Below are 14,927 nucleotides of genomic sequence, written 5' to 3' on the forward strand. Positions count from 1 at the left end.
CTTCAGTTTGGGAGGGTTTTTCTTCCATCAGGTTTAGTCACGGCACATTTTGAACCGCCACGGTCACTGCAGATGCTCACCCAAACCCAAAACACCTCGTCTTTGTTGGGTGGTACCTACATTCACCTCTTCTTCCTCCTCCACCTATTAGGTGCTATTAGCACTGACATGTCCGTGCACAGGGAGAATGATGATTTTTAGTCATCTGTCCCATTCAGAGCTGAGTGTTTCTTCCTAATAATACCTTGTCCTGAGAAGCTGTTATTAAGATCCCTGGTATGCAACGGATGAGATCCCACCTCTCCAGACTGAATGAGCTTGGTCAGCCTTGGGATTTGGGGCTCATTTCATCATTTTCTCCAATTTCTTTCACTTTCTAGCCATGATGAAGCAAGATCCAACCCTCCAAGTGCTCCCCCAGGAACCCCACTAACAGCCCAGACCCCCTCAGGGTGTTTGTTCTCATACATCCTGCACCACCACTCTGTCAAGGAAAGTTTGATAATGTCTCTAAGCTGATAATTACACCTTATTTATTACTCTGCATGTGTAATTGCAGGCAGGAATTTTTAAGAGCCATGTCAGTCTAATTAGTTGCAAGAGAGCAAGGCATCGAACCAGTTATCAAGTCCCGCTTGGGTTTGCATCAGGGTTCATTTTCTTCAGGCACATAGCTGTAACAGCAGGGCAGGAAGATCCCAGGCAGGCACCAAGTCCCCTCCTGGGAACCTGCATTCCCCATCCCAGTTGGGAGCCAGGGAAGAAGGGCAGGAGGCTGGTTTGGACCAGCAAATAGTCCTTTTAAAGCCACTAAAACCTAAGAGAGGTTTACAAACCTCCATGGCCAAGACTCGTCAGAACTGGCTTTGCAAACACCTTCCCCATCCTTTCTTCTCCCTTCAAAATTAAAGTGTCTGCCCTCTGGGAGACTTCATACCCAGACAATCCAAGAGCAAATCACCCCATAGAACTGCTTTATCCCCTGGGGCTGCAGCTGTGCCCAAACCCCTGCTCACCCTGCCCACTCTCTCCCCCAGCTTTGCACTAAATTTTCAGCCCTGTAAATATCTCCCTCATTGAGGCATGCTGGATGCCTCTCCCAGGGACAGCAATAAAGCCATGGGTGGGCTCAGCCTTGCCCAAGCTCCTTCATCCTTGCCAGTGGGTTGGTTTTGACTCCTGGAAGCTGCCTGCCTCTTCCAAAATAAAGCCAGCGAGGGCAGGAACAGGCCCTCATGGGTCGATTGGGACAGGCACCTGTTTACACCTCCTAAACGTGAAAGGTCAGCTCGAAAGGATTCCATAGGGAGAACATTGCCCTCCTACTCTTTGCAATAAGGCACATGCCTGCAGGAAAGGAGCCACAAAACCACCTCAAAACTCCTCACCAAGCACCCACAGAACTTAAAGCCCCCTCGCACTCACCAGCTCGGTCCTCCATGGGGAGATGCTGGGAGATGAGCACGTGGAAACCCTCAGGAGTCAGCTCACCAGGGTTGTTTGAAAGCTCCAGCGCTGGGATCTGTTCCCAGGTCCTGGAAATTAGGGCAGCCAGAGATCCATCAGTGGAGTGGAAGTTTATGCAGAACAGCTCCTAATCTAGCAGATCTGACTTTTAAAAGGAACAACAGAGAACTCCTCTGACCAGATTGACTGTTAGCCATGAAACCACGAGCCTCCAGACATCTACGTGTGTGTATTTATATATGTCTCTATATATGTCCTGTGATGACTTACTGTGGCTGATCTCTCACTTGATAGTGCAGAGCAAATCACACTTTTGCCTCCTGAAAAAATCTCATCCTTGCAGCACAAACCATGGTTTATTCATCAGCTCGTGGATGGACTCACCCAGGTTTTCACCAAGGTGGCAACAGGCAGGTCCTTGCATTTTTCCCCAGCACTGGACACAGGCACAGAGAGGATGTTTCTGCCACCTCCTTCCTCCCCAAATTACAGAATCTCAAGGGCTGGAAGGGATCTTGAAGGATCATCCAGTGCAACCCCCCTGCAAAGCCTCTGCAAGAAGGATTCAGTGTTTCCCTCACTGCTGGCACAGCTGCAGCAGCTTCACAAAGATATCCAGAGCCTTGCAAAGACTCTCAAGAACTTTACAAAGACCCTACATAGCTGGCAAAGAATGCCAAAGACTTGCAATGCCTCTGGGAAGCTTGCAAAGACCCCAACGAGCTTTGAAAGACCCCACACAGTTTGCAAAGTCCACACCTGTTTTCCAAATAAAACCCAGGAAACTTGCAAAGACCTCATCCTCCTCCCACAGCAATGCCTCAAAGACTGGACCAGTGGAGTGGAGGGGAAATGGGCCCTGCCAGCTCTTTCCCCACAAAATTCAGCAGCCATCCTCAGTTTTTGCCCCCAAATGGGGCATTCTCCTCTGTTTTTTTGTTTTGTTACAAGCTCCCAGAGAGGTGGACATAAGCCCCAGCCTGGCTGCAGCCCTTGGGCAGTCAGGGCCACCTAAAAAATCCGAAGACCACTCAAAAATCCCCAGAGCCATCAGGGTTTCAATCCCATCTTTGCTAGCAGGTAACACTTGCTCCTCAAAGTCCACAGGTTTCTTTCTGCCTGGCTTTTGCATGGCAGCACCATCATGCCCACTGGGATAGGAATACATTTATATTTACATATAGATGTATAAAACAAACCCTGTGATCAGCTAGAAACACTCCACCTGATTTTATAAGTCACAAGTGATGCAGTGACTTTGAGAGTAAGATGGGAGGGATTTGGAGTTGGGGGTTTAGAGGAAAAGGAGTATTTAAGTAGGTCATGTTTTCCTCACTGACAACTGAAACACTAAATCCAGGAACTGGGAAGTGAAAATGGTAAAAGAGAAGCTGCTTTTTTTGCTCATTTGCTTCCAAAGTGTTGGGTTTACACCTCTATTTCCCCAGCCCCACAGGTCCCAGGAGATGGAGGTGAGGCCACCCCAGCCCACAAAATGCTGGCTAGTGGCTCTGTTTTGGGGTAAAAACAGGTAAAATAAGCTGGAGGAGAGAGTCTGCTTGTGTAAAGATGATGCTGGTTTTGTTTCTTTCTGTTTCCCCCCTTTTTTTTCCTTTTATTTCTCTTATTGGTTCCTCTTTCACCAGTATTTCCTACTTCTAGTGGGTTAAATGGATAACTCATGGTGCTTCTCGGGAAGAGGAGCATTTTCCAGTTGCTGGTGGGGGCAGCTCCTGGGTCAAAGTGTCTAAACTGAGGGTTATTTTCTTGTATGCTTAGGGAAGAACATATATTGCCCCCCTTGCCACAAACCTCGTTTTGGTATGTGCAGAAAAGCGGCAAAACTGCCTCCTCCCAGGAGTTTGCTCAGCAATGCAAAGCCCTTGCTCACATTTGCTCAGGAAAATAAACCGGGATTCAGATGGGAAACTGGATTTGAGCTTGTTTCCTATGCCCTGGCCACAGAGAGAAGACAAAGCTAAAAAAGAAAAGCCCAAAAGGGATATTAAAAAAGGGGAACATCAACCTGAACATTTCTGCTCCTCACTAATTGCTTGTGGCTTCCAAAATCTGGGGCTGAAGTTTGGTTTTTAAAATGAATATTTAGCTTGATGCTAATAAATAATGTAAGTGCCTGTGTGGGCAGCAATTGCTCCTGATGTGCTCTGCTGCGGTGCAGAGCAGCAAGTGGCAAAATTGTCTCTGTTTTACCCTCATCAGCAACTGGCTCCACAGCTGCCCTCTGAAAACAGGCAGGGAAAAAAAACAGGGAGACCTCCTCCAGCCTAAGGGCTGGGAAATTGCATTTTTTCCCTCCCAAGAGCAGACAGAGCTTTTCCCTAGAGAGCAAAAGGAGTGGATACCCCACAGATGCAAACACCAGCAGAAACCCAAAGTGCTGCAAAATCTCCTCTGCCTTGGGCTGCTCGTCCCAGTTTGGGGTCAGGGAGATGCTGGAGGGCTGGAGAGTTGGAGACAGCTGGGGGAGCTCCTGGCATAGGCCTGGGAGCTGGCTGGGCTTTGGGCCAGTCACCCTCCCTCTCCACCCTTTCCCTCCCCTCAGAGATCATTTTCATGGGGCTTTAGAGGGTCTAATCCACCCGGCCTCTCCTTTCGCGCCGGGGTGGCGGCTGCAAAGTTGGCATCCCCAAATTTTTGCAAGCTCCAAAAGCCATTTGATTTGCTCTGGGGCCAGTTGAGGAGGAGGAGGGAGGCGTGCCAGGGAGGAAGGAGAAGAAGCTGGGTGCTGCTGGGGGGGTGCTCAGTGCCACGCAGAGCGGGTGGGGAAGGGTGTGCGTGCCCATCGCCGGGGCTGCCGCGTGGGGACATGCCGCGGGACCGCACGCTCCGGCTGCAGCACGGGAACCGCATCGTGGCCCTGTGTGTGCTGGGCACCCGCATCTCTGCTGATGTCTACGGGTGAGTGGGAAGCCCCAACACCCCATTCCCTCCTCCACCTCTGCACCTCCACCTTTCTTCTCGCCTCTAAACCCTGTTTATCCTTCTGCAAATTCCCCACTCCTTGTTTTTCCTTCCTCTCTCCCAAATCCCACAGCCCTGACATTGTCATTTAATGCAATTTGTGGGCAAAATCCTCCTCCTGGCCTTTGCAAATCTGCACAAGTCCCAGGGAAGTTTTGAGCCCTTCCTATTTGCATGATATGGTACTTGCCCCGGGTCTGAGATGGGTTCCATCCATTTGCAGCCGACAGAGCCACTGTGCCCTTGGAAAGCTGCTGGAGAGCAGAGGGATGAGCAGGAGCCAAAGGATGGACTGTAAAAGAGGGGATGCAGCTGGGAGAGGGGAGAAAAAACAAGATCTAGTGACCAAGGAGTGTCCTGGGAAAGCATGCAAGTCCCCAAACCACCAACCCTGCTCCTCTAAACCAAATGCTGTACTTGAAGATAATCATTCCAAAGGGAAAAAAAAAACCCAACATCAGTTAAAAAGCTCATTTCATGGTTAATTCTGGCTTTTGCAAACCTCACTTTTGCTATTCAAACCAAGCAGCACAGTTACAAGTCAGTTGGCATCTCTCCAGGCCAAATCTCCTCCCGGTGGGATTCCCAAAAACCCAGAAACAAGGCAACCAAACCAGTTTTACCATGCATAATTAAATGTGATTTTAACAATTTAAGAAACACCCAGGCAGCAGCAAACGAGGACTTGGGTTTCCTCACCCCAGCTGGTGCAGGTTTGGTGGGGCTGTCAGCGTTCAGAAAGCCAAGAAATAATGCTGTAATGGTGATACAGTGTGAGATCTCGAGTGTTGGGAGTGTGTGTGTGCTCAAAAGAGGCTGGTACTGCATAAGCCCAAAAATAATAACCCTGGAAAGATGGGGAAATTAGGGAAAAGGAGCCAGGAGAGGGGAAAGGGGATGTGCAGAGTGGCTGTGGAGAAGCAAGGGCACATTGAACTGGGAGCAGTGCAACACTAGCTGCTTTGGTGTTGGATAAAATCACCCTGAGAATTAGTTTCCCATGGTAAAGTCTCTGAGCTGGGCTGCCACACCATCCCAATGAGCTGTTAAATACCACGTTTGCCTCAGCTGGAAAATAAATACACATTTCTCTATTGAAGTGTAAACCCCAACTCGACTCCAGCAGCACAGAGTGCTTTGGCTGTGATTATTATAGATCATAATCTGCACCAATAGCTACAAAATAGAATAACTTTGCTAAAATAGTATGTTCTGCCTTAAAAAGAGACACTTCAAAGGTTCCCAGGCAGGGAGGAAAAGGTAGAAAGGGGCCAGTAACTGAGCGTGGAAATGTCAACCTGGCTGGTCCTGGCTGTGTTTTGGGCAGTGAAATTAATAGCAACTGAGAACCAGGCATTTGTCAGTGCAAATGTCTAAAAATGGAGTGTTTTTTGGCAGGGCGGCCCCGGCTGGGGCAGTGTCCTTCAGTGTGAAGCACACAGAGGGGGTGAGCGTGGAGGTGAGCTGCCGGGGCCGGGCAGACGTGGGGTCAGCCCCCGGCAGCGGGACGCGGTGGCCGCTGGATGAGGGGATGGTCCTGACATTCAGCATGAGCAGAGCCAGCACTGAGGTCAATGATAACAAGGTAAGAAGTGGGGTGTGGGATGTCCGTGGAGTGAGAGAATCCTTCCCCAACTAGGGATTTTGGGGGTTTGCAGGTAACTGTCAGCTTTTACGCTGAGGGAGGGCAGCCCATCAACCAAGCTGGAGTCTTCCTCACTGGCATTGGTGAGTATGAAGGCTTCTGCAATGCAACAATCCATTTTCATCCCCTTGGTCCCTTGGAGTTGTGATGCAGGGGCACAGATGGACCCAATTTTGCTGGGTCTGGTGGGGGTTTTGCACCCAGACAACCTTGTCATACCCTGGGGTGATGGTGGGGTCTGTCCATCCAGGGATCTCTCTAGATGTTGATGCTGATCGGGATGGTGTGGTGGAAAAGAACAACCCCAACAAGGTAATTCAGCCTCTTGTGCTGCACAGAAAGGCCACAGGCTTGTAAGAGCCTGAGTTGGCTAACTCCTAGTGGGGTGTTTTAGGCAAGCTGGACCTGGGGTCCTGAGGGACACGGGGCCATCCTGCTCGTCAGCTGTGACAAGGAGAGCCCCTTCACTCCACCATCAGACTGCAATGATGAAAGAGTATTCAGCAAAGAAGGTAAAACACCTTCCCCCTCCCTTAAAAACTCATATAAAGCAAAAGCTGCTCTGTTATTTCCCCTCTTCAACCTTTTTGGAAAGGAAGTTTTGCTTGGGAACCAGCTGCCCATGAGCTGCTCTCCATTGAGCTGCTGAGTAAGCTTCCCACATGGGAATTTAATGATGATTTTTTTTTTAATGCCCTGTGAATTAATTGCGGTCGAGCAAGGGCATGAAACCCAGCCAGCAAAACAGCAGAGGTGCCACTGACGGCAGCGCTTGGCCCAGGGATGCTTCACACTGGTGAAAGGAGCCTGGGGCAAGGCACGCAGCTGGCAGCCAGCAAAACACCCTCCTGTTCCTGGAAAACTAAAACCACACAGAGCTGGTGCCCATCAGCTTCTTGGCGTCAGGGTGGGGCTGTGGCAGGGCTGTGGGAGGAGGGGGGAAAAGGTATGTGTTTCAAAGCACAAGCTAGGAGGTTTGCTAGCAGGACCCTGGGTTGTTTTTCCAGCTTGCAACTGCTGATAGCAAGGGAAGAGGAGATGCAAAAGGCCAGAGTCACTCGGTATTTGCTTTGTTTACACCCCAGATTTGCTGGACATGTCTCGGATGGTCTTGAGGACCGAAGGGCCACAGCGCCTGCCCCGGGGCTATGAAATCGTTCTTAATATCCCTGTCTCAGATGCTGACAAAGTCGGGGTCTTTTATGTGCAGAGTAAGTCCTTTGTCACCTCCTCCTCTGCCCCTTCCTCCTCGTTTTGGGGGCTTTTGAGAGCTCTGCAAGCTCTGTTCTTCCCATCTCTGACCTTGTCCTCCCTATGCTCTCCAAATGGCACTTCTGAAGCAAATCATGTCCTCAGCATCCCTCCTCCATATTCTGTTTCCTCAATCAATTGAAAAAAAAAGCTTTAGAGATTCACAAGCAGAGGCTCCAGCACAGAGGGATTGTGGTACCTCCTTGCATACAAGCAAAACAGGCTTGAAACCACCACTGAAACGTTGGCAATGGCCCACCTTCCCCTTTCTCTTCTTGCAGACCCCTTCTTCGGGCAGCGCTACGTCCACGTGCTGGGCCGCAGGAAGCTGTACCACAGTGTGCAGTACACTGGTGGGGCTGCTGAGCTCGACTTCTTCGTTGAGGGTCTTTGCTTTCCTGATGACACCTTCCCTGGGCTGGTCTCTATCCATGTCAGCCTCTTGGAGACATTGGCTGAGGTCTGGAGGCTCCGGGGAAAGGGTGTAGATGGGAGGTTGAAACAGCCCCAGGCACTTGGAGGAAGTGGATGGGGGTTGAATGGAGAGTGGTCTTCATTAATGTACCCCCCAAAATGACTGTGGGGATAGGGTATTTAGGGCAGGAATAGTGATAAATAGGTTGTGGGAAGTCCTATTTCTGCTTGCCTCCCCTAGGGTATCCCCCACTCACCGGTCTTCACTGACACAGTGGTGTTCAGGGTAGCACCATGGATCATGACCCCCAATACTTTGGCACCTGTGAACGTCTTTGTCTGCAGGTAAAGGCCAAGGGATGATGCTTTCCCAGCCAAACAGGCATCAGCCCCACAGTTTCCCTGGATAGGGAGGTGATGGGCTGAGGGAAAAGCAGCTGCCTGTGGAGGATATCCAGCAGCTTTTCATCCCCTTCCCTCCTGCCATCCACTTTCCCAGCATGAAGGACAACTACCTCTTCATCAAGGAGATTAAAAACCTGGTGAACAAGGCTGGCTGTGAGCTAAAGGCTTGCTTCGGCTACATCAACCGTGGGGATCGCTGGATGCAGGTAGGGGGGCACCAGAGAGGGGGTAAAGCTTTTCCCCTCCCTGCTGAGGTACTCCCTGCAATGTGGGTTTTCCTCCTTTCTTTAGGATGAGATTGAGTTTGGCTACACCCATGCTCCCCAGAAAACCTTCCCAGTGGTGCTGGACTCCCCTCAAAATGGAGAGCTGGAGCAATTCCCCATCAAGGAGCTGCTGGTAAGAGCAGGACAGTCACTTCTATTGCTCAAGGAACAGCTAAAAGGCTTTTCTGCTTAACCTGTTTAACCTTTCCTAAAATCCCACTTGCACTTGGCTCTTTGGAGGCCCTACAGTGAATTTCCTGGAAAATGAGAGATTAACACCTCTGCATGCAACTGCATGGAGACACTACCGTGTCCATTTACAGCTGGGAGGACACCAACAGCTCAGCCCCTGCCCTCAAACCAAGGATCAGAGCCTAATCTACATCCAAGCCATCTAGAAAACCCTTTATCCAGAAGGTGTCGGATGAGAGGGGAAAGGAGGAGCCCACGCCTCTAGGAATGAAAGACTCCTGCCAAGTTCTGGGACAGGAGTGGATTTCTTCACCCTGACTATCCCAGCAATGGGCTGGTTTTTCCTTTCCTCCTCTACAGCAGCAAATATGCAGCAGGTCCCAAGCAGGAGAGGAAAGGAAAGCATAACAGGGGTCAATTTACTTTCTCAGAAGAGAACAAGATGCAGCCAGCTGCCAAAAACATCCCTGTGGGGCTCCTCTGCCAAGGCAAAGGGCCAGGCGTGGGCAGGGCACGCAAAGAAAGCTGCTAGGGACAGCAGTGACCCGTGTTGGGAGATCCCAGCAAAGACAAGCATGGGAATAAAAGATGATCCCTTTGAGATACCATCTTGCAGAAAGGATAAGACATCCCCAAGGAGCCACCCAATCTCTGCCCCATACACCCAGCCAGGCCCTGGCAGCAGCCCCAGCCCTCATCTCTTCAACAGTAACTGGAGAAGAGGACTGATCCCTTTTGTATTTTTTTTCTCTACAAATCACTTTAGGGAAGGTTTAAGTGCTTTCAAAAGCACTGAAACACGTCACTTCTCATGCCTGGAATGAGTACATGCAGTCCTGGGTTGACGGGGCAGGGTGGGAATAGCACACGGATTCGCTCCTTCGCAAACAAGCTCCTGTCTGGCCTCTTTAGGAACTGCTCAGCTTCATATTTAGAGAAGCAATTTCAGCCTTTGGAGCTGCTAAAACATTATACTCCCCATTTCTGCTTTGAAGCCCCCCCTAATCCTCACTCCTATCTTTCCAATCTCATTTTGCAGATAGGAATATTTAGCCAAAAGCAACAAGCACGGGTCCTCCTCTCACTCCAGCCAAGCCCTAAGCCCCTGGGACTCCACACCAGGGAAAAACGAGACGAGATGGAATTAGCCCCTCAAAATCAATCTGGAATTGATAGGACTTGGATGCAACCCGCAAACCTGGGATGAACCAGTGCCTTGACAGTTGAAACCGTCTCAGCTCTATGATTTATTAAACTGAAATAAGCTGAGAGCAGGTGGCTCATGCTCAGTCTCTCCCGTGGCACCCAAGGAAAGGATCTGATCCCTGGCCATCCTCCAGACCTGCACCCCAAAAATGCAGGGGCAGCTTTGAGGAAAGCTGCAGCAGCTCTCTGCTTCTCCAAATACACTCAACTGAAAAAAGCAGTAGTTTAAAAAAGGCAATTTCTAGACCACAACCAGGCACCCTCAAGTTTCCCCACTCCTTTTTAACGACCTCTATATTTGGTTCACCCCGATGGAAACCCAACACTAATAAGTGACCAGAATTTAAAGCAGTTGAACCAGAGAGCAAGGACAGGATCAAGGCAAGATTTTTGGCCCACCACTGTCATTTTTTGCCTCACTTTTAGCACTGTAATCACTGCCTTGGGCATTTAGCCCTGGCACATCATGACTGAGGGTTAATTACCTTTGCATGCACGCCACTTCAAATCCCAGATATATTAAGTCCTGGAAATCAGGGCTTAAACAGGATTGAAGTGAAGTATAGCCCTCTGGGTGACTCTTATGCCTGGGGTGGATTAACCCTCAGGGGCTGAAGTTCATCCAGCTCGACAAGTGCCATCCAGAAACTCTGCTTCAAGGCTGCCCCAGCATCTAATTAGCTTAATGCAGACACTTAAACATTGGCTGTGGGATAGCAGAGATCTCTTCCTGGCTCTGTACCCCAGCTCTGCCCTATTACTGAGTTCAGGTAACCCAGAGACCTTTATCCTCCTGCCTTTCCTTTAGCCTCTCTCCATCCATGGGCAGCTCCACTATTTGTATTTTCACCCACTGGAGGAAGACTGAGCCCAGCAAGAAGAGTAGAAGCAAAGGCAGAGGGGCACTGGGAACTCAGGGTAGAGCCCACAGTGATTTCTCTTTCCCCAGGGCCCTGAGTTTGGCTACGTGAGCAGAGAGCCCCTCTTTGAAGCCATCACCAGCCTCGACTCCTGTGGTAACCTGGAAGTCAGCCCACCGGTGACCGTGGCAGGGAAGGAGTATCCCCTGGGGAGGATCCTCATTGGCAGCAGCTTCCCCACGTAAGAGATGAGAAATACACAGTTTTGGGAGCAGAGGAACCACAATTGCCTCTAGATGTCACTTTAAAAATATCAGATTAAGGTCCTTAGCCATTCCCTGACCAGCTGCAAAGCTGGTACCCTCTGAAGCAGATATAGCCAATCTCTGCCTTCACATTGGCACCCTCCTTCCTTTCCTTTACCTCAGCAGCAATTTCTGTGTATGTACCTATCACTGCTTAAATATTTCTTCCCCTTATTCCCTCTCTGGGGGTTATTGTGCCCCCAGATCTGCAGGGAGGAGAATGACCAGGGTGGTGCGGGATTTCCTCTACGCGCAGCAAGTGCAGGCTCCTGTGGAGCTCTACTCTGACTGGCTGTCCGTGGGTCACGTCGATGAGTTTGTCACTTTTGTGCCCACCTCTGACAAAAAGGTACCCTCAAAGTGCCAAGGCTTCTCTCTCCTGAGATATCAGTCTCATTGGGACACCTGTAGGGAAGCTCCCAAAGCTCATTTGTTTGACAGTCCCGAGCAGTAGCTGCTTGGGTTCTTATCTCAGCTGCAAAATGAGGGCTCTGCACACAAAAAGGGACTTGCTGAGCTAATAATCAACATGTAGAAGCAAAACAAAAAAAGATGCTTGCAAAGGTAGTCCAAGAATAAATCTCAAGATTCACATGGGCTGTCCAGGGCTTGTGTCTGCTCAGTATCACCCAGATGTTTTCAGAAGGCAGCTCTTTCCTCTGTTGTGCTTTTTACTGCTTCTGACACAAGACTTTCCCCCCTGGGGATCTAAAGGGTGGGTGCCAGGAGGTTGGGGCTTTTTTTCTGTTGTATCCAGTGACAGGAGAAGGGGTAATGGGAAGAAACTGGAACACAGAGTTCCATTTAAACACAAGGAGAATCTATTTGACTGTTGAGATGAGGGAGCCCTGGCCCAGGCTGCCCAGGGAGGGTGTGGAGGCTCCTTCTTGGGAGGTTTCCAAACCCACCTGGACACGTTCCTGTGTGACCTGATCTAGGTGGGACCTGCTTTGGCAGGGGGTTGGACTGGATGAGCTCTGGAGGGCCCTTCCAACCCCCACCACTCTGTGATCTTATGACTTGGATGATTCAGAACAGCAGTATTTATGCACGTACCTCCCCCCAAACCATCCACACAACACCCTTGCCCTCCCCAGAGCTGTGCCAAACCCCCAATAGTGATGCCAACAAGATGGCAGTGAGCAGCCCCCAAAGAACAAGGAGTCCCTTTCAGCTGGAGGGAAGCAAGGCAGGGACACATGGGGCTCAGACCCTACAAATGTACAGTTCCCATGGGATTAGTTTCATAGCGATTTCTGGCTGCTTCTGAGGGAGATGGAGCCTGATTATTCACTCATTCTATTCTCCCCACACACACACAGTGCAATGCCAGCCCAGAAATCAAAGAACCTCCAACCTAGGCAGCAGCAGCAGCACCCCTCACTCACCATCTCAGCTCACCCAAAACCTCTAGCAAACTCCCCCCTGGGGATTTATATACCTGGGGTGGGCAGGACTGGAGCCAGCAGCAGTTTAACCCCTTGGGGGTGGTTTGGTGGGTGTTTGCCAACAGCACAAATCACTGCATCTCATTTGGATACATCCCCTCAGTGCTGCATTCAAAGAGGCACTATGTAAACAGGAAAGTTGCCTAATTTCAAGTGTTTAAGCTCAGGTTCCTTGCAAAAACAAGCCCCTGAGGTGCCCCTGAAGTTTCAGATCAGCTGCTTTCTGTGACTGCTCTCTCTCCTGTTTCGCCACAGCGATTTCGGATGCTGATGGCCAGCCCTGCAGCGTGCTACAAGCTCTTTCGGGAGAAGCAGAAGGAGGGCCAGGGTGAAGCCACCATGTTCAAAGGCAAGGGGACAGTGGGTGGCTTTGACTGAGCTTTGACATGGCACGAGACAGCCGGAGCCACCCCGCAGAGCAGTCGGCCCGAGGGCGGCAGCGCCTGACGGACGGGATGGTCTTGGGGAGATGTGGGGGGATATTTTCCCACCCTGTTGCCCTTCAGAGCTGGCAAGCGGGATGCCTGCCCACCATACCCAGCCTCCTCAAGCTCTATTTTGGGAAAGCAAGTGGGATGGGAGGGATAAAGCCCTGTGCACAGAGGGGATGTTTCCTTGGTGGGATGGAGCAGCTCTGTAAATGCCAGCTGAGCTCCAGCACTGAATGGGACAACCAAGGCTCTCACGTCACCCCAGATTAGCACTGAGTTTTTCTCCCTTGCCCTTCCCTCCCTGCAGCAATGACAGATTGGTTGCCAGTTTGGGCATCTTTTAGTTGTGTTTCTAAACAGTTTTGGGGGTAGATCTCCATACCTCTGTGGGTCCTCACTACCACCTGCCTGGAACCTGGCCTTCCCCAGACAAGGAGAGTGGCATCCGTGGAGGTGACAGCTCTGGTTTTACGGAGTTGAGTGGGAAAATGTAGCAACTAATGATTCCTGTGGGTGAGAAGACAAATGGTAAGACCTGCCCAGTAGTCTTTTCCAACGGGCAGAGGTTTTCTTCTCATTCAGCTTCCCAATAAACTAAGAATTGGGTGTCCCATCAGCCTTAACTCCAAATTCTGGAGATTTTGGTGACTTTGTACCCTATCTTAGTCCAGGCTTCTTGCTAGCATTGCTTCATTTTGACAGGGATTTGCATTTGTAGGGTACTCAGGGACAGACACAAAACGAGTCACCATTAACAAGGTCCTTTCTAACGACATCCTGATGCAGCAGAACCAATATGCCCAGGTAATAACTGATATTTCTGGTAAAAATTGATATTTCTTGCAATAATTGCCCCGGAGCCATGCAAACCCATAAGGGAGATGTTGTATTTTGGCTCTTCTCCCACATGAGATGATTTTGGGGACTGTGCCCACCCATGTTCCCTGCCTTTGGCCTGCTCTTCTCTGCTTCCTCTAGCGCTGCATTGACTGGAACAGGGATGTCCTGAAGAAGGAGCTGGGGTTGACAGAGGAAGACATCGTCGACCTGCCAGCCCTCTTCAAGCTCGACAAGCAGGGCAAAGCCATGCCGTACTTCCCCAACATGGTGAGGAGGGTCCCTGCTCCTCAGATCTTCTCAAAAAAAATAGCTTATTTAGCCAAGATGAGTCCCAAAACTTGTCCCAAAAACAGTCCCTAACAGGACGATATTTACAGCTGCCTAGAAACACAAAGCATCTCCAGACAGGCTCAGATAAGCCCAGGTCTGCCATAACTTTGCCTGTGGTGGGGTTAATTTTGAGGCAAAAAACCTTCAAGGCAGTAAAATTTCAAGGTGTAGGTTGCATTTTAGTGATAAGAAGGGGGGAAATGATGATGGATGTGGAGGCCTGGGGGAGGGTGGCTTCCAAAAGTGGTGTTGATGCTCCATTTTGGGGTGAGGCTAACGGAGGAGGGTGGCCAGCAGCTCTCCTTTGGCTCCATCAGTCCCGATGCCCGCTGAGCTCCCCTTGCTGTCACCCCACAGGTCACCATGATCGTCCTGGCCAAGGACCTGGGCATCCCTAAACCCTTCGGTCCTGTGGTGGGGGGCGAATGTTGCCTGGAGCAACGGACCCGTTCCCTCCTGGAGCCGCTGGGCCTACGCTGCCGCTTCCTCGAGGACGTGGCCTCCTACCACAACAGCCTTGGCGAGGTTCGCTGCGGCACCAACGTCCAGCGACGGCCCTTTGCCTTCAAATGGTGGCACGTGACGCCATAAGTGGGGGCTTCTTTCCCTCTCCACTCAAAATGGCTTTTTTCAGTGTGTGTTGCTTGCGATTCACTTAATAAATAAATTTGCTGTGAGGAAAGATGTGGGAAATTAAATAACAGACGGTGATAGTTGTGAGAGGAAGGAAAAGAAGCCCTTGGGGTTGGGGGGCAATACTTCAGCCCTCAGCAGCTGTCATGGTGGTGGGGTGAGCGTGAGGGTCTGGGCACCCGCCCTGCGAAAAGAATGAGGCTGGGAATGAATGGAGGGACACGCTGGTCGCCGGATTTCCCCGAAAAAGCG

The 14,927-nt window shown here is 50.6% G+C and overlaps 1 protein-coding gene across 2 annotated transcripts; it reads left to right on the top strand.

Annotated features, from left to right (window-relative positions):
• Window positions 1-4,294: 4,294 nt before the first annotated feature.
• LOC104556759 (protein-arginine deiminase type-2) lies at window positions 4,295-14,651 on the top strand. 2 transcript variants are annotated; one of them, XM_062012984.1, is made up of 16 exons: window positions 4,295-4,386; window positions 5,848-6,034; window positions 6,108-6,177; window positions 6,345-6,406; window positions 6,489-6,606; window positions 7,180-7,305; window positions 7,627-7,805; window positions 8,001-8,104; window positions 8,259-8,370; window positions 8,456-8,563; window positions 10,778-10,929; window positions 11,198-11,342; window positions 12,697-12,805; window positions 13,606-13,676; window positions 13,851-13,979; window positions 14,400-14,651. In XM_062012984.1, exons 1-16 carry the CDS (start codon window positions 4,295-4,297, stop codon window positions 14,631-14,633), a joined length of 1,998 nt encoding a protein of 665 aa, XP_061868968.1. In that variant the 3' UTR covers window positions 14,634-14,651. The 2 variants fall into 2 exon arrangements, with proteins under 2 accessions (XP_061868968.1, XP_061868967.1); XM_062012983.1 differs by having other exon boundaries at window positions 12,697-12,790; window positions 13,591-13,676.
• The last annotated feature ends 276 nt before the right edge of the window (window positions 14,652-14,927 follow it).

Source organism: Colius striatus, chromosome 21, assembly GCF_028858725.1.
Source record: "Colius striatus isolate bColStr4 chromosome 21, bColStr4.1.hap1, whole genome shotgun sequence".
Classification (NCBI taxonomy): domain Eukaryota; kingdom Metazoa; phylum Chordata; class Aves; order Coliiformes; family Coliidae; genus Colius; species Colius striatus.